The sequence below is a fragment of the Botrytis fragariae genome (assembly GCF_013461495.1).
Source record: "Botrytis fragariae strain BVB16 chromosome Unknown tig00000006, whole genome shotgun sequence".
Classification (NCBI taxonomy): domain Eukaryota; kingdom Fungi; phylum Ascomycota; class Leotiomycetes; order Helotiales; family Sclerotiniaceae; genus Botrytis; species Botrytis fragariae.
Window position 1 is genome coordinate 544,201 of NW_023500988.1, and position 25,452 is coordinate 569,652.

At 42.3% G+C, this 25,452-nt stretch overlaps 6 protein-coding genes across 6 annotated transcripts; 2 read left to right on the top strand and 4 right to left on the bottom strand.

Moving 5' to 3' along the window:
- Positions 1-614: 614 nt before the first annotated feature.
- Bfra_001346 (putative thioesterase family protein) lies at positions 615-1,580 on the bottom strand (the record flags this gene model as incomplete). Its single annotated transcript, XM_037331780.1, has 1 exon — positions 615-1,580. The coding sequence occupies one exon, from the start codon at positions 1,578-1,580 to the stop codon at positions 615-617; it is 966 nt and encodes a 321-aa protein (XP_037195934.1).
- Positions 1,581-3,322: 1,742 nt separating this feature from the next.
- Positions 3,323-5,230, bottom strand: Bfra_001347 (putative gnat family protein; the record flags this gene model as incomplete). Its single annotated transcript, XM_037331781.1, has 6 exons — positions 3,323-3,516; positions 3,589-3,872; positions 3,936-3,967; positions 4,569-4,717; positions 4,770-5,047; positions 5,118-5,230. 6 exons carry the CDS (start codon positions 5,228-5,230, stop codon positions 3,323-3,325), a joined length of 1,050 nt encoding a protein of 349 aa, XP_037195935.1.
- An 879-nt stretch (positions 5,231-6,109) lies between these two features.
- Positions 6,110-9,900, top strand: Bfra_001349 (putative ankyrin repeat protein; the record flags this gene model as incomplete). The annotated part of the gene is made up of 3 exons (XM_037331782.1): positions 6,110-6,144; positions 6,195-6,507; positions 6,559-9,900. The coding sequence occupies 3 exons, from the start codon at positions 6,110-6,112 to the stop codon at positions 9,898-9,900; spliced, it is 3,690 nt and encodes a 1,229-aa protein (XP_037195936.1).
- A 1,331-nt stretch (positions 9,901-11,231) lies between these two features.
- Bfra_001350 (putative ankyrin repeat and btb poz domain protein) lies at positions 11,232-13,354 on the bottom strand (the record flags this gene model as incomplete). Its single annotated transcript, XM_037331783.1, has 3 exons — positions 11,232-11,565; positions 11,704-13,076; positions 13,130-13,354. The coding sequence occupies 3 exons, from the start codon at positions 13,352-13,354 to the stop codon at positions 11,232-11,234; spliced, it is 1,932 nt and encodes a 643-aa protein (XP_037195937.1).
- A 522-nt stretch (positions 13,355-13,876) lies between these two features.
- Bfra_001351 (putative g2-specific protein kinase nima protein) lies at positions 13,877-16,212 on the top strand (the record flags this gene model as incomplete). The annotated part of the gene is made up of 3 exons (XM_037331784.1): positions 13,877-13,916; positions 14,025-14,483; positions 14,534-16,212. 3 exons carry the CDS (start codon positions 13,877-13,879, stop codon positions 16,210-16,212), a joined length of 2,178 nt encoding a protein of 725 aa, XP_037195938.1.
- Positions 16,213-19,053: 2,841 nt separating this feature from the next.
- Bfra_001352 (putative cryptochrome dash protein) lies at positions 19,054-21,158 on the bottom strand (the record flags this gene model as incomplete). The annotated part of the gene is made up of 2 exons (XM_037331785.1): positions 19,054-20,476; positions 20,548-21,158. 2 exons carry the CDS (start codon positions 21,156-21,158, stop codon positions 19,054-19,056), a joined length of 2,034 nt encoding a protein of 677 aa, XP_037195939.1.
- Positions 21,159-25,452: the final 4,294 nt, after the last annotated feature.

Sequence of the window (25,452 nt, forward strand, 5' to 3'; positions counted from 1 at the left end):
ATCCAGATTTTATTGGTTATACACAGTGAAATGCTCGAATCAAGTTAAATGTACCTGCTTCTTATGGATACTTATGCCAAGCCTTGCAGTAGAAACCTTCCCCGTACCCAAGTTTCTCGACAACAAGGTATTTGTTTTGTGGGAAGGAAAACTTTCAATTGGAAAGAGATAGGCCTTTCAGTAGGCGTAAAGAGATTTTGCTTCACCAATATCACTGAAACAGCACATGGGTTTGGGTATGAGTGAATAGTGTCGAGAACAAACAATCGGGTTGATCAATCCATGAATGTGACAGGTCCTCTTATTGATCGATGATAGACTTACCAGCAATCTAGTATATAAGAGTACAAGACTATTCCCCCTTAAAGGAATAGAACACTTTTGTATAGCGAAGACACTGAATCTTTTGTGGAGTCTTCATATTGCTTGGTAGTTTGGTGTTACTTATGATTGATTTCGACCTACAAGTATTTTAGAAAGGGCTTCGAGAATACCCTGAACATTTCGGTGAATTGGTTCGAATTCTGGCAACCTGTGGTTGTCTCTAAACGTAGCCAGTCAGTGCTCATGAACACCATGCATTCCATCTAAGCATTCCACATTTCGGGAGCTTCTTAAAAGCCCGCCGTGATTACCCTCGTTTTATAATTCTTCGGTGCGACAAATAATCCCTTTGCCTCTACACAAACTCTCCCTTCCAATGTTTCCAGACGTCCTTCTACCCATCTCTTTCTTTCTCCACCTCCCTCCTCTCCTATGACTGGTGTACATCTCACTACGTAGAATGCATTTGTAACACTTGGCTTTAAATATTGTAACGACAATTGAGCAGTGACACCTGTTCCCGCGGCCAACTGTCTGATCGCACATCTCCCCAGTGATTCATCCATAATCGTCGCTATAAGACCTCCATGCACCACACCGGGCCATCCTCCTAATGCTCCTCCTAAGTATACAATCGATATGAACTCTCCTGTGGTAGAATTATAAAATACTCGTTGGTACCCGCCTATCGATCTAGATCCTCCCAATGGACCAGTAGTAAGTCGGTGCGGACGTTCTTCGGGTGTGAATGTGGAATAGGCATCCCAAGATTGCCAAACGGGATCCTCAGTTAGAGATTGTACCAGTGGGATCTTTGAGGCCTGCGCGTGTAACCAAGAGGTCATGAGTTCGTCCGAGGGAGAAGAGGGTTCGGGGAGTGCAGGGGGAGAAAGGACAAGCGAGACATATTGTCCAGTTGTGAGTCCAATTAGGAGAAAAAGAGAGGCATAGATTGTGGGACGGAGGGACCGTTTTCGTTTGGGAGATGAAGGTGAGGGTATTGGCGCGACGGGTCCAGAAGAGAATTGAGATCGCAGATCTCGGTGTTGGGGTATTGATTGAGATGAAGGCTCGGTAGTAGCACTAATGTTATGATTTATAGACTGTGGTGGTGGAGGTGTTGAATATGCTCGCGTTGACCATTTTGAGAGAGATTGTGATCGGAACGGATGTCGATATGTTTGAGAAAAGTGCGATGGTTGTTGAAGAATACTTTTGCACGAACGTAAGGCTTGAATTGGCAGTCTGGCAGCCATTTTGAGCCAATTTATTACAAAAAGAATGCCTTGATCTCTCTAATAATGAGCTCCATACAATTTTGGAAGCTTCAAATTAACCAGGTGCCTCGGTTTAGTTTCTGACACCATGTAGTCTAGTTTGCCTCAGATACAAGGCATAACATTATATATCAATGTCTCCATCCTCAGGGCCTGCCGTGCCTATGTTCCACGATTTTGTCAAGTCAAGCCAATGAAAAGACAATCGAAATGCAAAAGAAGGTAGTTAGGCTGTGTAGCTCTAATTCGACGGGGCGTTATTCTCTCTCAATGGGTAATCTCAACCACGATGCCAAATTCTTCAGCGGCGTTAGCTCTCCAACAGTTGGATGAGTATTATATTGCAAAAAGATGGAACTTATGTTTCTACTTTTCTTTTATCAATGCATTGTCTCTTTTGATCTTGGTTTGTATCCCCATAGTTCATATTCGAGTTTATCACCATCATCTCATATCCATCTCGAGACAAAGTTTTGGAAATGATAGAAATAGTTTTGCGCTTCTGGGCTATAAGATCAAGCAGATGGCGTCCATCAAAGGCGGCATCGAGACGATAGTCATCCTATCATTGATGTTCGCTATTGGTGAGTCTTCTGGTCGATTTCATCTTCATCTCCTGGTATATATACCGGGATCAAAGCCTCCTGCACTTACTCGCTGGTTATGAGATTTACTTCGATGTTGTTCTTTAGGAAATATACGTTTTCAGGATCTAAGATCCTTACGAGTAATATGGTAGTCTTCAATCATGCCGTTGAGTTCGTTTGGTAATGTAATAGCACGGATCAGACCCCATCATTTGTGTCATTCCAGACGAGCTCCACATACAGGATGCTGGGTTCTTGTACAGTGTACATGCATCAATAACGTCTCATAGGGACAATTCTGAATATCAGCTGCCTAGTCCTCCTAGTAGTCGACTAGGAGGTGGCGTGAGCGCAAAAGCAAGCTATGACCCTGATAAGAGAAGGCGCGATGCTCTAAGCCTGTTCTTCACGAAATGTAATATCATACACTTGCAACAACTCCCTTATCTATCCGCAGTGATTGAAGAGGGAATCGCCTATCACTCGGAGTCACAGCTAGAACAGCATGTACTGCCCAAGAAAAGCTAACTTACACTCCTTTGCAATACGTCAGCTCCGCATCGGGCAAGCATGCGGGCAGGCCAACATCATTCCTCTCGGATCAGCATAACGATTCTCGGTGTTTGAACCGCTCAGAATGTTTTTCCAGATCCTTTTGAACTTGATTCAGAATACTAGTGGGGAGAAGAGAATTGCTAGTGATACAAACTTCAATTTGCTTTTGACAAAGGCGGTCGTAAATTTTTAGGAATTCAACCTGCACGCGTCAAGCTATACCTTGCGTCAACAAAGCTTGTACAAAGATCTGACATGAAAATTTTGAGACAGATGATAGTGATGTAGTATTTCTGCATGATTAAGATATCGTCACGCCTAAAAATGGATTCCAAAGGTGTCAGAATCATGGCGAACGTCGTGTTCACACTATGATGGATTTATGTGTAGCGAGAATATATTATGCATACAAATACATATCACGTATTCTGAGCCCTGTCTGGTTCGATGACGGAAAGTACGATCAGCTTGCAGATGTGAACCTTGAATGGATACCATATACTTGAAATCGATTCGAATATCAAGTCGAAGATATCAAAGACTTGAATCTAGGGAAGAGAGGAATTTTTGACCGTTTAATTACTCATTAGACCCAGGACGATCTATGTACATGCATTGAATATCGCTTTTCCGGTTTTGACCACGATCAAACCATAACTCAATCTCCCCGCGGAGTAGTTTCCCAGTCTTGAAACCCACTTTCTCGAGCACTCTAGCACTGGCATCATTACCGGGAGTATAAGCCGCTATAATTTGTGACAAGGACTTCTTTTCTATGATAATTTTAGTCCCTTCTCCATTGCAAAGTTCCAGTTTCAACATTCTAACAAGCAAAAATGACAAACCTTCAAGATTCCAGAACATCTCTACAAACAATCTCAAAGCTTCTGTCATGTACCCCTTACCCCAATGATCTGGATGAATCTTATACCCCACATTCTCTGGTTTATGGGATATTCCGATGATACCAATCATTTCCATCTCTTGCCCTTCTCTCTTATCCGCCACAGATGCTGGAACGGACGATGTTGTCGGAGCCATGATTGCCCACATTGGAAATTGGACGCTGGACATACTCTCTAAGATCCTTCCTTTTGTCTGCTCGAGTTGAGTATTTGGTGCTCGGGTGCTAAATAAGTCATGTAAGGTCGGGTTCACTTTAGACTTTCACAGCTTAACTTGGGAGCCTTACGACCATTCCGCGATACGAGGCTCGGATAGGATCTTGTGACAACCATGAAGGTGCTTGTCCAGATTGATAGGTTCAAGGGTTAGCCGGTCAGATTTTATTGTGTGTGACGACATGATTTTGAGACTTAATAGTGATACTGGAAAGTGAAGTAAGGAGAAATATGTGAATGGGGAGTCTCTCAATCTTTGTCTTATGAACAGCGAAAGGGGTTGTATATTCGTTTGATATGAGATTCACATACCACTTGCGCAGTGACTCATGTAATGAAAAATACCTACCTGATTGGCTGTTTCAGTCAGCATATTCTACACCCTTGTAATCCCGCCTTGTTGAAGTTGGGGGTTAGATATATCAGTCACGCTAGTGTACCTAGTATAGAACGATGACGGCGAACGTTGAATAGAACAAAATTCTCGCGGCACCGATCGATATGAATAGCATAGACTTTCTGAGATTATTCAACGTCAACGAAACAGTATAGAGAAATCATTTGCGAATAGTCGATTTCAACGATCAATTAATCCACACGATTTTCGGGTGGTTGAGGAAGGCTTTGTAAACCAGCACGTCCACCGGTGAATGGTAGAATGATATTCACACTGGTCTCGACAGCAACCATTCTCTGTGCCTCACAGGTTTCTTCTCCTTGCCCCCTTTGACCCATACTTCGTGTTCTTCATCTTGCAAGTCTCCTTCTTTAAAACCCACCTTCTTTACTACTCTCTGACTGGCAATATTCTCGGGGTCTATAGCCGCTAACAATGTGTTCCAGTCTCCCTCTCCTGTATTCCGGTTAGAAAACTAAAGAGCATAATTGGCGTCATTTTTACATACTCTCTTTACTCCAGTATAGCCCCAAAAATAGCTTCATAGCTTCAGTAGCAAATCCTTTACCGTGATAACCAGCATGTATACCATAACCAATTTCCGCGCCGTGCCCAGTTTCGACTCTTATCACTCCAATTGCGCCAATCAGCTCAGGCTTTTGATCGGCGGAGGTAGGTGTTGTCGGCCGAAGTAGAATTGCATAGTTCTCAATCCACGGCTTTTCGGGGTTCGGTGTTCTTTCAATCATGTATGCTTTACTCTCCGCGATGGACTCGCTTGGTTTTCTAAGTTGGGTAGAGAGTTAGACATATCTTGGAGATCAAGACTGGGCAAAATTGAAAGGGCTCATCTTACGTCCATGAAATAGCTCGCGGATCAGAGATCATTTTGTGATAGCCATCGAGATGTTTCTCTACGGTCAATGGCTCTAGCCAAAGACGCTCAGATTGAGCTGCGTATTGTGCCATTGATATCCTGAAGGAAAATCGAATGGCTCCATGGCGCCGGTCGCTATATATAAGAGAGATTAAACCCTTTATATTAATGGCGCTCGGAATCGAGTCATAGTGAGATCTGAGTCACCACCAAAATCCTTACTTTTCATTACTCCGTATAGAATACGGAGATTCCGAAGATATAGTGGCATTCAGAACATCAACAGCGGAGTTGATAGATAAGCTTTGAGCGCGACCAACCCCACTATGTATTAGTAAATTTATAGTGAAGGAACACTAAAATATTTCCAACCATGTAATCAATTGCCCACCATCTACCTAACATTTCTTTCTCTCCTCTTCCTCATATGAGATACTTTGATTGCGTAGCACGTCCATCCTCACTCGTACATGTTGATGCGATTCCAAAATGTGGAATGCTATATTGCATTTCGACTTAGCCGTCGCAGATGGTCTTACCTGATAAACTGCAATCGCCCCAATGGAAAGGTATAAGAATGGGTGGCCACCATCCCTACATGAACGAATGGAGCCGATACATATTCCGGTCTTCAATTCAACCACACCATTGTCATTGGTGACTTTGGATAGGGGCGGCTCCCCGAGGCATACTTTCTTGCCTTCGGAAGGCTGTGTAGAGCTGACATGCAGCAACTCATTGGCATCTTTCAGTGAAATTAAATCTAGCTAACATACCGAATTTTTCTGATGCCATGAAATGATTCTCGACCATTTCTGCTTCATAACCAGTACATCAAAACATTTGACTGCTAAGTAAAGATCGAGTTTTGTGCAAATCAATAGTGCACTGCTGAATTCTGATGGGCAGAGCCTCAACGCACCTGTTTCCAGGGAGGTAAGTCACCGAAGAACATCAAAATCACAGTCGAAATGACCACAGCTGGAGCTGTAGCTCATGTTAGAATGTAAGGCAGTTATTGCATCTCCCATTGAGGGACATCTACTGACGTGACAGACAATCTGAGGACCTGTGGAATGAGGCTCTTAAAAAAGTACAGTTCACAAATACTTCAGCACTCGTCGCTGCGGGCTTAGACAGGCGACAAATTTTGGTAGAAATTTTGGAGTTAGTGCAAAAGCAGGAACTAAAGGCTCAAGAAAGAAAATGGAAGTGGAAAAAGAAAAATGGTCAAGTGATCATTATTCGCGACATATTTGTCAAGCTTGCAATCTGGATGGAAAAGTTCAAGTCTGTTGGGGATATACTTGTGCAATATGACCCAATCCACGCGAGTTTACCATGGGCTGTTGTTAGGTTTCTATTGCAGGTATATGATGCACCGCTGTGATTTAAGATTTGGCTGTTAATTGCATCGCAGGCTGCTGTTAGCGATATCCAATCCAACGGTGCTATCCTTGAAGGCATGGAGATCGTTGTCAATCTTCTAGCGCGGTGTGAGATCGTGGAGTATCTCCACCTACAGAAAGTATCGCGCGCGACGGCTCTTCTGGCCGATGCAATTGTTAAACTATATACTGACATTCTTGATTACCTTTTCCAGGCGCATGCATACTTCGAACCACACATCTTAAAGAAGATTGCAAACAGCTTCTTTCTTCCTGAAGAATCAACACATAAGTTCATATCGAGCATCAGGCAAAATGAATCAGAAGTTGAGAAATATACGCGCCTCGTCTCTGATGAATCCCTCGGTGAGATTAACAGGAACATGAATGGTCTCACACATTCCATGGATGTATGCCAGACGTCAATACAGAGTCTCCAGAAAGGGATATCATCAACGAAGCTACTGGGAAATGACTTGGGACAACGTCTTGAGCGATTGCACAAGCTCACACAGACGATTCAACAAGATACATCATCTGCAGAAATCGGGCGGACCAAATTGGAACACCATTTGGCCAACGCCTTAAACGATCTCAAGGACCCAGTGCAGCGCATTGCTGAAGACATATCTAGTGTACAAGATAATCTAAAGGAAAAGGAGCGAGTGAAGGTTTTCGAATGGCTTACAATGATCCCAAGCTCCAGCCACCATCGGGAGAAATTGCGGAACCTGTTATCCGGTTCTTGCAATTGGCTGTTGAGAAAGAAGGAATTCAAGGAATGGATGGAGGCTAGCATATCCTCCATTTTGTGGCTACATGGAATCCCTGGCAGTGGAAAAAGCATGCTTGTGTGCCATGTTATCGAATATCTCAGAACTCGAGCCATACAGCATCACAGCTCTGCACCTATTGCATACTTCTATTGTTCTCGAACCATCAATGAGCCTGAAAGGGCTGATCCATCAGAGATACTAAGAAACATATTAGAACAGTTGTGCTCATTAGATGCGGAGACCCCAATAAGGGAGCCTGTGTCGAAAGAATACCTTGCTCGGAGGAAGGAAGCCCGGGGACGAACCCCGGAGAAGCTCAGTCTTGGCGAAACGGTTGATATTATTTCGGAGTTGTTAGAATCCAATCCTGCAACCATAGTCGTTGATGGACTTGACGAATGCGATCCTATTAAGAGAAACGATTTGCTTCTCGGCCTGCAAAAAATTATCACGAATTCAAACAATATCGTCAAAGTTTTTGTTAGTAGCAGAGATGACCATGACCTCGTTCACCATCTAGCTCGTTCCCCGAACCTATACATTCATGCAACTGACAATACTGGGGATATAAAAATGTTCATTAAATCGCGCATCAAAGAGGCAATACGAGAAGATAAGCTTCTCTGCGGGCGTGTCTCAAGTTGCTTGAAGAAGATCATCATTGGTAAGTTGATAAAGAAAGCTAATGGTATGTTTCGACTAGCAAGTATGCACATTGACAGCCTCTGTGATCCATATCGGGTTAAAACGGAAGCCAATGTGCATTATGCACTCGACCACCTACCGCAAGAATTGGGAAAGTCATACGATGTGGTGATATCGCAGATCATGCAAGCCGAATATCCCAATCCACTGTTAGCGTCGCGTGCATTGAAATGGCTTCTTTGCTCCCGCGAAGCTCTGAACTCGAAAACCCTCCCGCAAGCCATATTTGTGAATAACGCAGGCCATCCACTATTATCAAATGACGAAATATTAAGCATCTGCTTCAATTTGGTAGTTTACAATAAAGAGATGGATAAGTTTCAGTTTGCTCATTTGTCGGTGCGGGAACATCTTGAGTCACAGCCTGGATACTCAGCTGAAGATACAAATCTGATGGCCGCGGAAGCATGTTTAAGTTTTATTATATCAGAATCACAAGACCCACCTGAATTTAGAAACCACGCAGTATCTTTTTGGGGTAATTATGCGAAATTGGCCCCCAGTGCGAGACGTGAGGGTATTTTAGGAGAGTTACTCGCAGAATTTTTACTTTCTCCTTTTGAATCAAACATTTCTGGACGTGCTAGGCTTCGAGGGTACCTGTACAAACATGAATATATGTTGGAAATCTCACAACTCCTAGAATGCACTAATGCGTTCTTGCTCTGGACTGTTTTCTTGGCCTGCAAGCATGATCTCAGCGAAATTGTCAGACGGCTTCTTTCTCTCGCAGATTGCGAACACACTTTCACTGCTAAAAGCTTTATGGGTCTCAATTGTGTCCAAACTTCATCATATTTTGATAGCCCGATGACTATCAATCTACTACACGACATAACAACGTCTCTACTGCCAAAAAAGTTCAACCATGATTTATATTGGAGTTCTGCTTATTATGTTGCATCCCACAGAGGGAGCAGGCGGGCAGCCCAGATAATATCGGAGATCCGAACGAAGGAAAAGAAGTTGTGCACGCGGCCTAGAAAGTGTTGTGTCAAGCCCATCGTCAACCACTCGGTCATCGGAAGTTTACTCGCCTCCCAATGCTCCCCTGAGACTCAACCCCGAGAAGTGATGCGACCCACGTCGCTACTCATGCTTCAGAATAACGATGCCGACATAGTATTAACGCTATTTAAATCTTTCGATGAGTGCTTCGGATTATGCAATGAATGCACCTTTTCGATCTTGAGGCCCCTCGATATGGTGAGCTTGAGTCTTGCGAACGCCTTTGCCCCTCTTAACGCTGTCGAAAATGATACACCATCTGCAAAACAAACCAAGATTACCGCTATGGCTAAGATCATTTCGGATATAATGAAGATTCCCAGCAAAACTATGACTGGAGCTCGTGAAGTCTCTTGGGTAACATCGATTATAGCATTCGGAATGATTTCGGGCCATGAAATTTATGATAGGGATATTTTCATGCATCATTTGACGGAGGCATTTTTGTACATGTCGTTGCATGAAAACAAGTCGACCGATGGTCATAATATGACTTGGAACTCACATTATCGCGCTTTACTTCGCAGTGTGATGCGAATCCGAAACGTCGTAAATGAACAGAAATTTATGTATTGGGACGTCGTTCTTCTGGCGCGAGGCCTATATTGCGGCCGAGATGCGCTGCTCGTATTACTTAGAGTACGCACGAAAATAGCCCCAAACCTAATCAACCTTGCATTGTCTACCTGGGATAGAGAAATGGTAAAGGCGTTGTTAGAGTACAACTCAATTAAGATTGACAATGAAGTGATTCGGTTCGTGGCGGGTAATGTAAAGCACGGCAAGGCGATAATGGAAATGTTATTGGCTCGAGAAATGGAAAGAGAAATGTCGGAAACCGTGCATGAAACTGCGCTCGAAACTACGCTTGAAAGCGCACAGTAATCGGCGCTGCAATCCGACAATGGATGACTGTTTATATTGGGATCCTCTGGATCATTCGGATTATTTCAGACTTCGATCTTTTTCTGGGGGTTGCATTATATTCAGATATTCACACGTCACAACTATTGAAAGCTTTCGCACTTGGTCTTCTATGTAATTTTCTCGATAACCTATTGCATGTACGACTAGGTGAAGCGTTGCGATTAGGAGAAGGATTGCTAAAGAGTCAAAGACTGAAGTAGGTCGTATGGTTAGTCAACTCGTCAGTTTGTGTAAGGTCATAGGCGTTATCTGTTTGCTATACAGATCTCAGGATAATAGTAGAATCTTCCTATATTCAGGCTGTCTCTTTATAATAATGATTGGTGAAGACATGTGTAATCTATTGGACGACGGTTGACTGAACACCCGAATAGACAGCGAATACTGTAGAATCAGTATCATGTACTTGTTAAGTTCGCCTTTCAGACAAACAGCTCGGAAGAAATTCAGCTCGGAATCAAATCCTTTAATTCAACGGGAAACCATTGAAAACACCAGTTAGTCACAAGCAAGTAATAAAAAGGTAAAATTGACCGCATCTTCGAGGAAATCAGAAAGTGTATTCTCTTACGCTGTTAAACCGGAAACATTTTGAGACCCCATTTCTGTTCTTCATGGTTGCGAGTAGACTGAATTCTATTCCCGTTGATTCCAGACCGCAGATGTCCTTATATTGATAATGTGGAGCAAATCGTAAATACGCGAGAGGAAAAGGAGAGCAGACTTCGATACAATCCGGTATTAATAAATAAGACAAGAGAAATATGCAAACATAACTATCTGTCTTTATCAAGAAACTGCAGGATTGGCATAGTTCGTGTTCTTATGAATAATGCTCGTGCATTTTACAATGCAAATACCGTGTTATCCCAGGTAATGTAAGTATCACTTCGATGCTAAATACGTGGAGTCTAGAGGGTTGAGACGGTGGATTTTCTATATTTAGATTAGAGATTATTCAGCTCTGACTTCTGAGAGCATTACGCTCTGATTTACAGGGTGAAGTTGGGGATCAAAAAATCTAGTATTTATGTGATGTGACTGTCAATGTATTATATGAGGATTGGAGGGGGTATGGTTAAGGACCGATGCGGATTAGAAATTGCGGTGAGCAGGTTACAATCTTTCTCTACAAATAACCGAAATGTTCGATATCAGATGCAAGAACAAAAATAATTGTAATTTTGATCCTAGCGCAAATGGTAAAAAATATGAGGATATAAGTATGCTTTCTAATATACAAACTTCGCTTAAATACGAAAAATAATATCCAATTCCTCTTACAAAGTCTAAGCATCTAACTTCAATCTTTCTAACAAGTTGTCTATCTTTCCAAGTAAAGTTTGGTAATTTATAGCATCTGCGGCAAATTCATCACCTGCAATTTCACCATTGAGAGTCCGTATCTGACCATTCATCATTGGATCAAGGACAGGGGACTGGGTTGGGTTTATATCAACCACTGTGCTAGACTTCACAGCATTCGCAGATGTAACATCATCGATTACTCCCTTTTCATCTCCGTTTTGTTCACCGTTCTCATTTATATTCTCATCCATCATATCTTCGAGGCCCGAGTCTTCAAATCGGAGCCTGAAGCGTTCTGATAGGTAAAAGCGAATACTAGAGAAATCTCAGTCAGTATGCTAGACATTGTTTCAATCGAATCCAAGCCTTCAAACTTCTTTCAAGGCTTTCTTATGTTCTAAACCAAAGCCAAATTTTTGAAGGTAGCAAGAAAAAGGAATTTGGGTGACATACTCATCGAGTAATTCAATAGTGTCAGTCTCCTGTCTCTTTTCAATTCTACCCGCACTCTCCTTAATCAATTCCTCAAACTCTGGCTCATCAATATAGTCTTCCAACCTATACGCCATGTACCTAGCACAAAATTCCTCTAGTCTTTGGACTCTTGTCAACCATCCAGCTCTCATAACATCATAAGGGTTAATTAGCTCCACATCTAATTCATCACTGTCGGTGTGTGTGCGATCAGCCAGTGTGCTCGAACCATTTCCGAGAGTGCTTATAACTACTGCAGCTTTAGTTTTGAGTTTCTCAATGAAGAGCATGTCCGCTGCAAGAAGAACGTCTATCGCAAGATCGAGAGGAATATCAACACTCTCGGTGTAAAGAAAATCGAGGATGAGCTCTAGTACAGCAGGGGGGCAATCGACGTAGATAATTTGCAAATAATCAGTAACCTGAGCTTCTTGAAACGAGGAACTAAACATCGTTTGGAAGTATTCTGATCGTATGAGCATAGCGCGGTGCGCAGGATAGAGTATAGATTTCTGAGGTGAATTGGCGGTTGATGTCTCTTGGGGCAATGAGCTCGAGGGGCCAACAGGAATACCATTTAGGGAAACAGTTGTGTTAGGTGTTGGCGTTTCTGGCCCAGAACTCAAAGCCTCATCGGAAACTACATTTTCGTTTGCTTGTAACAGAACATCCGCAAACATCGAATTATTCCTAGTCCACTTCACATCCTTGGCCTTCACGGTATCGATGTGTATCTTATGCTTCAAAACATTCCCTCGATACCAAGACTCCATCTGATTCCTTGCTCGTGAAACTTCATCTTGATACCGTTGCCGAGCTATTCTTCTATCACGCCCACTCAAGAGCCCTTCCCAGAGGGATTCAATCTCAAGCTGTTTGCTGATCTTATCAATCCCTTTGAGCACATCGTCCACAGAGCTGCTAGATCTAAGACCAAGATCTGATGGCACTTCACCCATGTATAAATATCGAAAAGCAACCTGAAAACATTCTGGGGGAATGGAAGGTTCTAATTTCCATGACTTGGTTTCTGGGGCAGCAGAAAGCTTTCTTTGCATATACGGTGACCGGGCAGAAAGTATCATCTTGTGTAAATTCCATGATTCTGATCCAGCACTGAGTGTTATGTCCGAAGTTTCAGGAGTCTGCCTAGTAAGAAGAGAGGTGATATGAGAAGCGAATGATTGTAATGGGTCCCTAGACTTCGAATATTCGTACTTTAATAGAAGGTTTCGAATTCGATCGTTCAATGCGTTGTATAAACATCTCTCCCCTTGGAATGTATCGCGTTCGCAGAGAGCTCCAGCTTCGAGAAGTAGTTGAACTACATTGTAATGCCCACAAAGACTTGCCTTGATAATTTGTCAGTGAGGTCAATTGGTATTGGGAATAGCATGAGGCTTACCAAGATCAATGGCGTATAGTCAAACGGATCCCTAGCATTGATATTGATTCCAGGAGTAGTAATTGCTTGCTGAACCCTCTTAACATCACCAATTCGACAAGCAACGCAAAGCTCTTGGAATTCGGGACTGGTATCAAGGGGACTCTCATCTCTCAAAAGTCCTTCCTTGATCAACTGGTGCTCATCCTTCAGTTGAACTTCGAGCTCATCTTTCCGTTTTACCATTCTGAAGGGATGTGTGCAAAGAGTATGAAATAGAAAATGTGGGAGTAATCAGCAGTGAATTTCAGATAGCGAACGGCACAGTATATGTATCTAGTAGTGATAATAATAATAAAATAGACAAAGATGTAAAAGTGTGGCAAGATTGAGAAGCTACTGATTTTGACACAAGCACATGGAGGGGGAAGAAAGCTTATCGATAAAAGAATCCGGATAAGGGATCGGAGTTAGATGTTTCAACCGTCATCCAAATTTCGGACCTTCACCGCTTCTGGCATTATCAAAATTTCCCCAGGTGATGTCCAATTCTGGTTTGGTATCAAATAGTCAAACGGTTGGAAGGGCAACCAAAAAGTAAACACCAACCTGAATGAATTAATTCACAATCCATCTTCATCAACTTGGAATAAAACGACAAAACATCGCCAACCTCGAATAAATTACAACAATACTAATGTTAATTGCTTTCTTTATTTAGATCAATGCAAAGGTCTTCCTTTTCTTAAACATAATACTTTCGGAATCATGACAGAAGAAAGCAAGTACGAAGTTTTGGAGAAGATAGGTAAGTCTTCAGAGTCCCAGAGATTCTAACGTGGTTCATATTTGATTTGTTACTCGTTGCGCCAACTCTTAAGTGAGACAAAACTAATATACTCTATCTATTCTGTAGGACATGGTTCTTTTGGTATCATTCGAAAGGTCCGAAGAAAGAATAATGGAGAAATCTTATGTAGGAAGGAGATTAACTACATGCGGATGTCACAAAAAGAACGGGAACAACTACAAGCCGAATTCGCCATTCTTTCCTCACTCAAACATCCAAACATCGTCGGATACTATCATCGCGAGCATCTAAAGTCCAGTCAAGATCTTCATTTGTACATGGAATACTGCGGAAATGGGGATCTTGGTAGAATTATAAAGGATTTACAGGCAAAAAACAAATATGCTGAAGAGGGTTTCGTTTGGAGCATATTCGCACAATTGGTTTCAGCATTGTATAGATGTCATTACGGAGTCGATCCACCAGAAGTTGGAAGTAATGTGATGGGATTGGGAAATACCGCAAAACCACAAAAGCCAGCGCCTGGTGTTATGATTCTACACCGAGACTTGAAGCCCGAAAACAGTGAGTGTCCTAGGTATATACGGTTGTGTTCCTTATGCTAAGTTTTATAGTCTTTCTTGGTGAAGGCAACTCGGTGAAGCTTGGAGATTTTGGTCTTTCGAAATTGATGGAATCTCACGATTTTGCTTCTACATATGTTGGAACGCCATTCTACATGTCCCCAGAGATCTGTGCCGCAGAACGATATACATTAAAGTCAGATATTTGGTCGTTAGGTTGCATTATGTACGAACTCTGCACACGAGAAGTTCCATTTAACGCGAAATCACACTTCCAGCTTGTGCAGAAGATTAAAGAGGGCAAAGTCACACCAATACCAAATATATATTCGCCAGAACTTGCATCTGTTATCAAGGACTGCCTTAGAGTCAATCCCGATCGACGAGTCGACACCGTCACATTGCTCAATCTTCCTGTCGTAAAGTTGATGAGGAAGGAGAAAGAGGTTGTTGAGCTTGGTCGACTTTTGAGGACGAAAGAAGAAATGGCGGCCAAACAATTCAAGGAGCTTGAAGAAAGGACAGAGAAGCTCGAAGCTCAGAAAGCAGCTATGCGTGCCGAGATTGATTCGTCATTGCGAAGAGAATGGGAAGTCAAGGCACAATTGGAGATCAATCGTTTGGTGCAAATCGAGGTGGAGAATCTACAGAAACGATTTGAAGAAGAGGTCCGAATCCGAGTTGAAGAAGAGCTACAAAGATCCGCCAACAGCTCTCGATCATCGAATCCAGACAACGATACTAACTCAAGCTCTCTGACTGCTAAAGAGTTGTGTCCCTCGCCAAGCTCATTGGACTACCCAAGATCATCAGTTGGTAGCACAGGTGATGACTTTTCATCGACCACAGACTTTACCGATCATACCATGTCACCGGAGCCCAGCAAACCGTTCAAGAAATCCACCAGAACACCATTTTCCCGAGCACAAACCATGTTCAATGTACATGGAACTCCCATGGATATCGAGATGGCCGATCCATCACCAATTTCAATTGCCTCCTTGTCATTATCTCCACGCCGGAACAATGCAACCAAAGCTCCTGGCACCAACCGAAACATTTTTGCTGCTGCAAACGCAAATGCCGAAATTCGCTTACAACCTCTTCTACTAGATTCTGATTCTGAAGATGAGGATGATCTTCCAGTGCCTTCTCCTACACGACCTAAATCTAAAAACAATCCATTTGCCAAGGGTGCTGCGAGACCACATCTCATCTCACAACGTACAGCACCGTTACAGAAGTTGAACACTCAGCCAAATTTTTTGGCAACCAAAAATTCAGGTGGATTGGTTAGTAAGAAGGAAGCACAAAGCCCAGTAACTAAAAGACTATCGAGAATACCAAGCATGACGAGCTTGTCAGGCAATGATACGGCAGGAAGTCCAACACGAAAGTCGAGTTTGACAAAGAAATCTGAATCAGACCTACACAAGCAAGCGATGAAGAATAACACCAAGACGGGAAGTGCACCAACGATTGGAAGAACTCTAGTTGAATTAGCACAAGCTCGTGCTGGGGGAAGACCAGTTGAGATGAGCCCTAGCGGAAAGGGAAGATCATTCGGAGTGAGAATGGTAGAAAAGGAAAAGGGCGAAGGAAGAATGAGGGGTAGTGGAGGAAGTATTGGAGATATGGAGCCAACGGTGTGGAACCCCGACAGAGATGAAATGCCAAGTCCCTTCTTGATCAGAAACAGATATACAGGGGCCGCAGGGCGTTCGAGATGATTTGATTTCGGGTTGCATTTGGTGTTTGTTCTATGCGGGTATGAAGGGGCTATGGGGAAACAAAATTGGCAATCAAGTGGTGGTCATGATAACGAAACACACGCTATGACTAGCTTTCTTTTGTTTTTGTAAAGATGGCTCGCGAGGAGTGATTTGGCATATCATGGTTTAGTTTGGCGATCGAAGTGGTATACTGATTTGGCGTTGGGATTTCTGGGGATGACTTATTTTTTTACATAGTTTTTTGTACTGTATCAAGTGCACAGTAACTCAGTTTTGCGCTCGGTTGGATTGGTTGGGTGGGGTAAGATTAAATTGGGATTGGATAATGAATGGGTACTTGAGTTGGTCCTTTTCGAGGGCCGGGGAGGGGGATGAGCGAAGGGAGAGAAAGGGGAAGAGAATCATATATGTGAAATAGATAGTATAGGTCTTCGGGCATGCAGGTTCGAAAAATATTATACATGTATCATATGAAAATTGTCGAAGAAGTCGAGTTTGAGATTGTCCCCGCTGTAGACGCCCCTTTGCTTTCCTCGCCTAAGTAATGCCCCACTAATTAATTTCTTCTCATTATATGGATATTTGTATACACTGTATATGACGATTTATTACTCGAGTAGCTACTCACTGAAGCGCTGAGTTGGTTGAATAATCAACTACTTGTTTCTGGCTCATCCCGATACGATTCCATAATTTCTTCCCAGGTATTGTTGCACACTCATCCAATTACTTACTTTGATAGATATGGGTACTAGGTACTAGGTATTCTGTCCTTTTGAGTTCTGCGTTTTAGAATAAATACTGTAGGGGCTTGATGGATATTTATGTATGGGGGGAGGAGTGTGCGTGTGCGTGTGTGCGTATGTGCGTGTGGGTGGGTATGAGGGAGGGAGGGAGGGAGAGGGGAAGGAAGTATAGTGTGGTGGCGTGGGTGGGTTAGTGTGGGGTGGCGTGGGGTGTCCTGTAGTGCAATTTGACATATTGTGATTGAAGTCTAAAATCTAAAATAGATATCGATATGTAATCCCTTGTACTTTTTGGATATGGATAGCTAGGTAGGGACGGTTAGATCTTGGGCGTTTATCTCGAGTAAACGGTTTATCTGGATGGGGTCCGTGAAGGGGTAGAGTCAGATGAGTTGTGCGTTGCGGGGTTGTTGATTAGTATGCGCGGTGGAGTTATTGGTGTGAAGTGTGGAGTGTGAAGGGTGAAATGAAAGCGATTGATTTAAAGTGTGAAGTATCAAGTGCGATGAGGTATAGTACTTTTGATCTTTTCTTTCTCGCCAAGATACATCGACGTTCGAGATTAAAGAGGAGAGAATCGATATTTGAGATTCAATATTTGAGAGTAGAGATTTGGGATTCGAAATTCGGAAGAGCTGACAATAAAGAGTACAAATTAACATTTTAGAGATGAGAGGTGGAGAGGTGGAGATGGAGATGGAGATGAAGATGGATACCTAGGTATATATAGGTGTATATATAGACAAAGGAGGATGGAGAGAGAGGGAGGGAGGAGATGTAATCATAATCATATAATCACAATCATACAATCGAACAATAAAATTCATTTCCCATTTCTCATTTCCCATTTCTCATTTCCTCCTCTCAAGGCTCTCAAGGCTCTCAAGTGTATCATTAATACAAAAAAAGAAAGAGATAGAGACAGAAATAGAGACAGAAATAGAGACAAAGACAGAAATGAAAGTCAAAGAGGTGAATATATATCAACTTGGTGAAACGGAATACAAACTACCTCAGCTACCCAGCAAATGACGTATTGATCATGATACGATAGCTACCTACCTACCTTCCTCCCTAAGTAAATATGTGTTCCAATCTTCCAATATGAATACCTACCCACTACCCGGATACCTATCTACCTACCCAATATCTACCTACCCAATATCTACCCACTGCCTTGTGCCAGATGACTACCTCTCCTCATACCTCATGCACATACCATACGCATAGCATTACAAAACTAATCAACTAATTAACCAGACAAACCGAAAATTTCTGGGTATACGCGTATGTATGTATGTATGTATGTATGTATGTATGTATGTATGTATGTATGTATGTATGTATGTATGTATGTATGTTTATATGTATACGTATAGTTTACCTAGCACCTAGTACCTACACCACGGTATAGAAATACAATCAGGGTGGTGATATCATATAGAAGAATTGAAACTGTAGACTTTGAGTATTAGTGAGTTCTGATGAGAATTCAGTTTTTTTAAGTAGATCAGTTCAGAGGAGGAGACATCATGAGAGGTAGTCGTCTTCGGGATCGTAGGCCAAATTCGCAGAGAATAGAACGCCGGTACCATTCACATTTACAAAGGCTGAGAGTAATATTGATGTAAAGAGGAGCGAACGGCCAATTTCTAGCTAGCTATTTATTTATTTCCTTCTTTCTCTATTATGCTATCTAGAAATCAATATTATCAAGAGCAAGAACGCGAAATAAGATCAAAACGTATGCGAATTATTTGCGACTCATGTGTATATGATGCGCTTGTCTGAATCACTCATTATTCTTTCAAATCCGTCCTCCTATGCAGCTCAGCCAGACCATATTATAAGCGAAAGCCATAATTGCAAACATCTCCGTAACCATTATTCACCATCCCAAGGTATAAGCCATAGCCACCGACCGTATTTACCAAAATTCACAACCATAATTACCACTGTCAGCTCAATGACATCCATTTATTACGTTGTCATATCTATGTCTTCGTGTATCCGTGATCGTATTCGTAATCGTGTCCATGCCCGTGTCTCGCTGCGCAATTATAGACGTGCGCCATAATGTGAACCGTCGGTCTTACTCATTATCCGCAGCAGCCTCTCTCTCCTTATCCATCATTCCAGTTCTCAATTCGCTTCCGGAACCTCTACCGCCTCTATACAATCTTCGAGATTGATGGAAACCTCGGTCTCCTCTTCCACCCTGGAACCCACCTCGTCCTTGGTCTCCAGGACCAGATCTTCTACCCATCCATCTATCTCCACCATGCGGTCTATATGGTGGTCTACCTCTGCCACCACCTCTACCACCTCCCCCACCTCTACCTCTATTGATCTTGAAGTCAATTCTTTTTAATGGGTTCGTCACCATCTCAGTATCTGCAATTCCCAACTCTTCTTTCTTCTCTTGGTCGTTAATAGTCCAAGCCTGAAATATTTGACCTAATTCATCTACGCCCCGTAACTCATCAACCCAAGCAAGAACGTATTCAGCCTTGGGATCGTAATCAAAAGCCTGTTTGACAGGGTTGAAGATCCGATCATTGCCTCGAGGATCATTTCCAACTCCGGCAACGTATTGCCAATTACCCCAATTTGAGCTCACATCATAATCAACCAAAATACATTCGTACCACTCTGCGCCGATTCTCCAATCAATGTAAAGATGTTTCGCGAGGAACGATGCAACATTTTGACGAGCGCGGTTGCTAGTGTAACCCGTATGATAACATTCTCTCTGAGAAGCATCAATGAATCCCATTCCGGTTGTACCGTTTAGAAATCTCTCAATGATCTCTTGTATTTGCTCTTTTGAAACACCATCTCTTGGTGAATCCAGCCTACTCCACTTTGAATGGGCATTTTCTTCCTCCTTGAATCCACCCAATTGGAAAAGCTTTGGTCCAAATTTACGAGTGCAGAGACGCATGTAATCTCTCCAAAGAAGTTCGAATCGTACACCATACGTGCCTTCGTTTTCACCCTTGCCGTACCCCTCGAGATCTTTGTACCGGTTGTCAGAATCAGAACCGTTCTCAAAGAGAGACATGGAAGAATGAATCTGACGTGAAGTAATTGAACCAAGAGCAAGGTACGCTGAGAGTTTTGTAGAGAAATCAGTACCCATAAGCCCATTGCGACTAGATTTATAAGCGTTAATTGAGCCAGAAGTAATCAAGTGGTCGAGTCGTTCTAGCGCATGGGATTCACCACCTGTAAAAGGATGTACCGACAATGAATTCTCCGGGTAAGATGGAGGGTTTTTGATTAGAGGTTGCGCATTGATTGGCGTGAGAAGTGCCCTCTCGATCTCTTCGTAATTTGTCGGTATCGTGAATGGAGCATGTTGGGGTGGAACATCGGTAGGGAAGGGTGGCAATGAATTCTTTTCAGGTTTTGGTAAAGTTGGACGAGGCGCTTCGCGAAGGGGTTCAACACTCTTGCGATAAGTCGTGTACACATCGGGAAGATCTTTTGGATCCTCAAATGGGATATCTCGACTATATTCAAATCAGTAAATTTGGGAGGAGGAGGGGGGGGATGGAAATGGATGATGGGTGTGAAAACATACTCATCAATTAAATATTTCTCATCTCGCCACAATTTGAAGTCAACACCGGTCTTATCGCAAATATTCTTCGTTGAGCGCTCTTCTCGTTTCTCTTCTACTCCTTCTTCGGAAGTCATCCACACTGCAGAAACCTTGCTGCCGCCTGTTTTTTCAAATCCTTCGATTAAATCTTTCACCACTTCATCGACCATACCCACCCTGATAGCCAATCCACTCCCAATCTTCTCGAGACCACCCTTCAAATCCCACACGCTTTCCGCTAGGAATTTCGCTCTGTGGGGACCACATCTCCAGAATGCGCCGATTTGACTTCTGGCCTCTGGGTAAGGACTCTTACTTCCATCTTTGGTGATAAATCCAGAGACTTCGATTTGTTGTGCGGCAAAAACATAGAGTGGGAGAAGATGTGTGAATCCATGATCCTTGCTATCAATGAGAGAATGAAGGATAGGGTTATCGCCCACTCGCAGGTCCCGGCGCATGAGATAAATCAAGACGTTGGCATGCGACATCTTTGCAATTGTGGCAATTTGTTGATGTCTTTGTTTGAGAGAGATGGAAGAGGTAGTCAAATCAAGAATTGATTTAGTAGTGGAACAGAGGCGAATCATGGAAAGATCCGGGGAGAAGGGCCGCCTGGTGGTATGAGATCCGAAAGATTCACCCCACAGGTCCTGACTCAAGGACAAATCAACCGTTTGGGATATGTCTTGCAGAAAGCTTTAGGGCAGTGGTGGGGTTTTCTGATGGATATTGAATTTTTGATGGACCAAAGTTTAAAATGTAGGAGAGACGCAGTGATTCTACTCGGAAATGATAGAGTAAAGAGTATCGGTCGTAGTGGTCAAAAGTAAGACAATGGAGTGAATGGAAAGTTGGAAGAGGGAGAAGTCGGCTGGTAGGGAAAAGGAGGATGGAGAAGAAAGGTCAAGCACGTATGTGAGACTTGATTGGATCTCCCAGAAGACGAGATGAAATGAATGATCAGTCAATCAAAATCAACCAACGTTCAATGATTTGGAATGAAAGGGAAATCTCAAGTAATGAATGAATAATAGTTTTCAGCGGAATTCCAATCAAATCAAATCAATCCACCATACCATGATAAAGATGGGATAGGTAGGTTAGAAGTATCTGTCTGTGACTCTGTGTCAATCAAAGTTAATGAAGAAAGAAGAAAATGGTGAAAGTAAAAGAGGAAAGTTGGTTAGATAGTTCTTCAGTATTTGCAGTACCTGTACCCAGTACTCTATTTACGGGTGGTTATTCATTTGATCAACTCATCTGGACCCGATTCGAATGGAATTTTTTCTTCTTCTGGATAATATTTATTGGGTCGAAATTGCTTGGTGAGTTCGAGTCAAAGGTAGAATATGGACATGGACAATGTAGTGTACCCCGTAGGCAGTGGAGTGTAGTGTTGAAGGCGATGTTGTGTTGATGTGTGCATGTGTTGCTGAACCAACGATATATACGTTTGCTTTGGGATGGATGGATGGATGGATGGATGGATGGATGGATGGATGGGTGTATCGATGAAGATGGATGGGATTGTTTTGTTTGTACACCCAGAATGAACATCCACATCCACATCCACATTCACATTCATCCATTCATCCTCCATCGCTTCAATCATTCTTTCCCCACGATGAATTCTTTCTTTCTTTTTTTCTTTCTTTCCTTCTCTCTTTCATGATAGAGACGAAAGTCACCGTACCCAAGTAGTATTAATGACATCTTACCTCTTGGATCTCGTCTGCCACTTAAAATCGTCCGATGTTCCTGTGCAAAGATTGAGAGCTGCCGTGCATTTGGTGCTAAAGTGATCGATTGAGGTTGGTGTTTGCTTGTCAAAAGACGATGCTCAAGGCTATGGTGGTAAGGTGAGGATCGCCCCACTTTATCCATCGTGTTCGGGAAGCAGCCTTACCGGATTCGGTTAAATCCGATCCCAGCTTTTTCAATGGAATCCTCACTTTGAGCAATCAAAGCGCGTGAATGCCGTTTGGGGGGAAAGCCGCTTGATATTTATCCAGTGCTGCTTTAGAGACACTTTCTGTTGTCTTTCTTCTCTCACACTTTCTCATATCAATCTTCACTCTTTACGTTTTTCTCTTCACTCACCCATCTAGATAAATACCAGGGAAGCATCAATCCATCTCCTTGGACTCTCTACCTATCAGCTTCTTTCCTACCTCGATATTCTGCCTACTACATAGATTTACACCACCTTGTAATTTATGCTACCTCGTAATATATATCATATCAACACTTCTCTCAAAGATATACACTCGTAGTTCACATCAAGTCTGATCAAGATATCTCTTGCAGATATCCATTACGTGAATTCTCGTACAGTATCTCACCAGATCCACCAGATCCATCAGATCCATTAGATCCAAATCTATCTCATCTATATTCTTACTCCCTGTCCCCTCAATTCCCGATAGAAAGGTACCAAAACATACCACCAGATCTGAAGTCGGGAGATAGATAGAGCCACGATATCTCGGTCCCACAATCCCTTACTTGACGTGCCCGGAAAGCGTTCCAACCAAATCAACGCTTTTCTCCCACCTGCAGATCCCTCACTCCTCTCTCACTCCTACATGCATCGATGGGCGTTACACAGTACCACCATTGTAAACATCGTAAACGTGTCATTCGAGCTTTTACCATTGTGATGGATGAACAGATACGAACCCCCGACCCCCCCTCAACAATCTCGTTAATCTCTTTCCGAAATCATACAGATCTGTCAATCAAATTCGGAGATATATACCTGGGCACTGAAAAAAGAAGAAGATTCATCCTCAGGTGATCACTCAACATCTGCAAGACGGTGGAGTACAGCATATTAATGCAACACCGTTCCAGATCGTGTCATCGGTATCTTGCATTAGTTCGATGTTGAAGCTTTCTTTTAGTCGATGATTTCATTAAGGATCAACTTTTGATGATGAGCTAACTAACTCTTCTCCCGAGGTCCTTTCAAATACTTTTTTTTTTTTTCAACGTCAAGGCATGTCAAGGCACGTCAAAGCATGTTTTTCACAAGAAAGGAACAATTAGTTACCATTTTCTAATCGATAATTCTCATATCCAACGCAACAAAAATGAAAGGATGACCGCTTCAGAGGAATACATTAATAATTAGTCATCAACTGTTTTCGAATTACATTGATATCGAATCAAGTCATTCACATGTAAATCATTAGTCATAGCATTCTACTGCAATCACACTTCCTACCGATTCATTCGTTGCTTTGAAATACTTCATCTTTCTTTCCCGACTTGCCCTCCGTATTCTATTCCGACTTGCCCTTCGTATTCTATCCCGATTTTCGTCCCGAAATCTATTCCGAATACCACCCCGAAACTCTAACTTTGATTCCTTTTCCTCCACCTCTTTCCATTGCATATCATACAATAGGCATAACGTCGAAGTAGGTGACGAAAAACGATATGTATAGTGGAGAAGGACCACTTCCAAAGAAATGATCTTCACACCCCGATCCTTAAGTTTCCACTAGCTGAACTCTAATAATTTAGTTCCAATCCTAAATGTGTTTCTACATTCCGTTGTTGATTTACATCGAAAAAGCACTCATGATCTTTTACGAGAGCGAGATGTATGTTCTCGGAAGAAAAGCGTTACCTTTCATGTGGGTGATGTGATAGTAGTTGAAATGCAGCGCATTTCACCTCTGGTTCCATGGTGGAAAGTAACAGTTGTGATGACTTTCGTATTGCAACATGCCTAGGTATGTGAGTTTTAGGATTCCACTTGAGGGATCCCACATTGTCAAAAGTTAAATCTCTGTGTGGAAGTTCCTCGTTGTGAGAGAATTTTATACACTCATTCACTCATTCGTCTTGGTGATGAGAGATGCATCGTATGCGATACGATAGAGAGATGCCATGGATATCTAGGTACGGCATTTTGGATGTGCTTTCTTTGCACATGCTGCGATGATCAAGTGAATCACGTCTCAATCATATAGTAGGCCGGTCTATACCCTTTTGATCTTTATCTTCAATGGCATTTATGATTGATGTATGGAGTTTAAACATCAATTCGTATTGTGGAAAATTGAAAACCAAAAATCAAAACTCAAGAACCAAGAACCAACAAAGCTATCCGAACCTTGCCTTTTCGTTGTTGTTGTTTTTTTCACCTCGCGGTAGCAGTATCTAGCTTAGAAGATATCGAATCGGTTCTCACTGTCAGGAATCTTTGATGATTTACAAAGTACTGAGTAGTCAGTTAGGATTGGGGTCGAAATCACATCTATGATATGACACTGTAAATTTTTTTAATGGATGTACTGTTGATTTTTCTCGTTATTTCTTGTGTAGATATATACATCTCCAGCGAAATTCGAGTGCGAAATCATCTCGTATACTACTACTTGATCATTGGGTTTCGTCTTACATGGCTTTGCATTGGGTTATCATACCTACGCATGCTCATTCGCTTGTACTCATAGTATTTTTAGTGACGCCACTCTTTTTGAATCTTGATATCCGTGTAATGTTTCCAGGAGTTTTATGATATCATATCATATGATATAGTATAGTATAGTATAATATCGGAGATTGACCATCATGAAAGTAGCACCTCGAAAGATAAATATTATCAACTCCAGTCTTCAGATTTGCTGCTTGAGCGTACCCATGCTATGGAATATTTGAGGATTTCTAGTAGTGGAATTCTGTATGTATGTATGTATGTATATGTATGTATGTATATGTATATGTATATGTATATGTATATGTATATGCGTATCCAATACAACACAACACAATACACTCCCCATTCTAATTTCGAGATAAACACGTACCGAACCAGATACTCGACTCCAGACTCCAGACTCCATACAGTACTGAGTTCTCGGTAGTGCC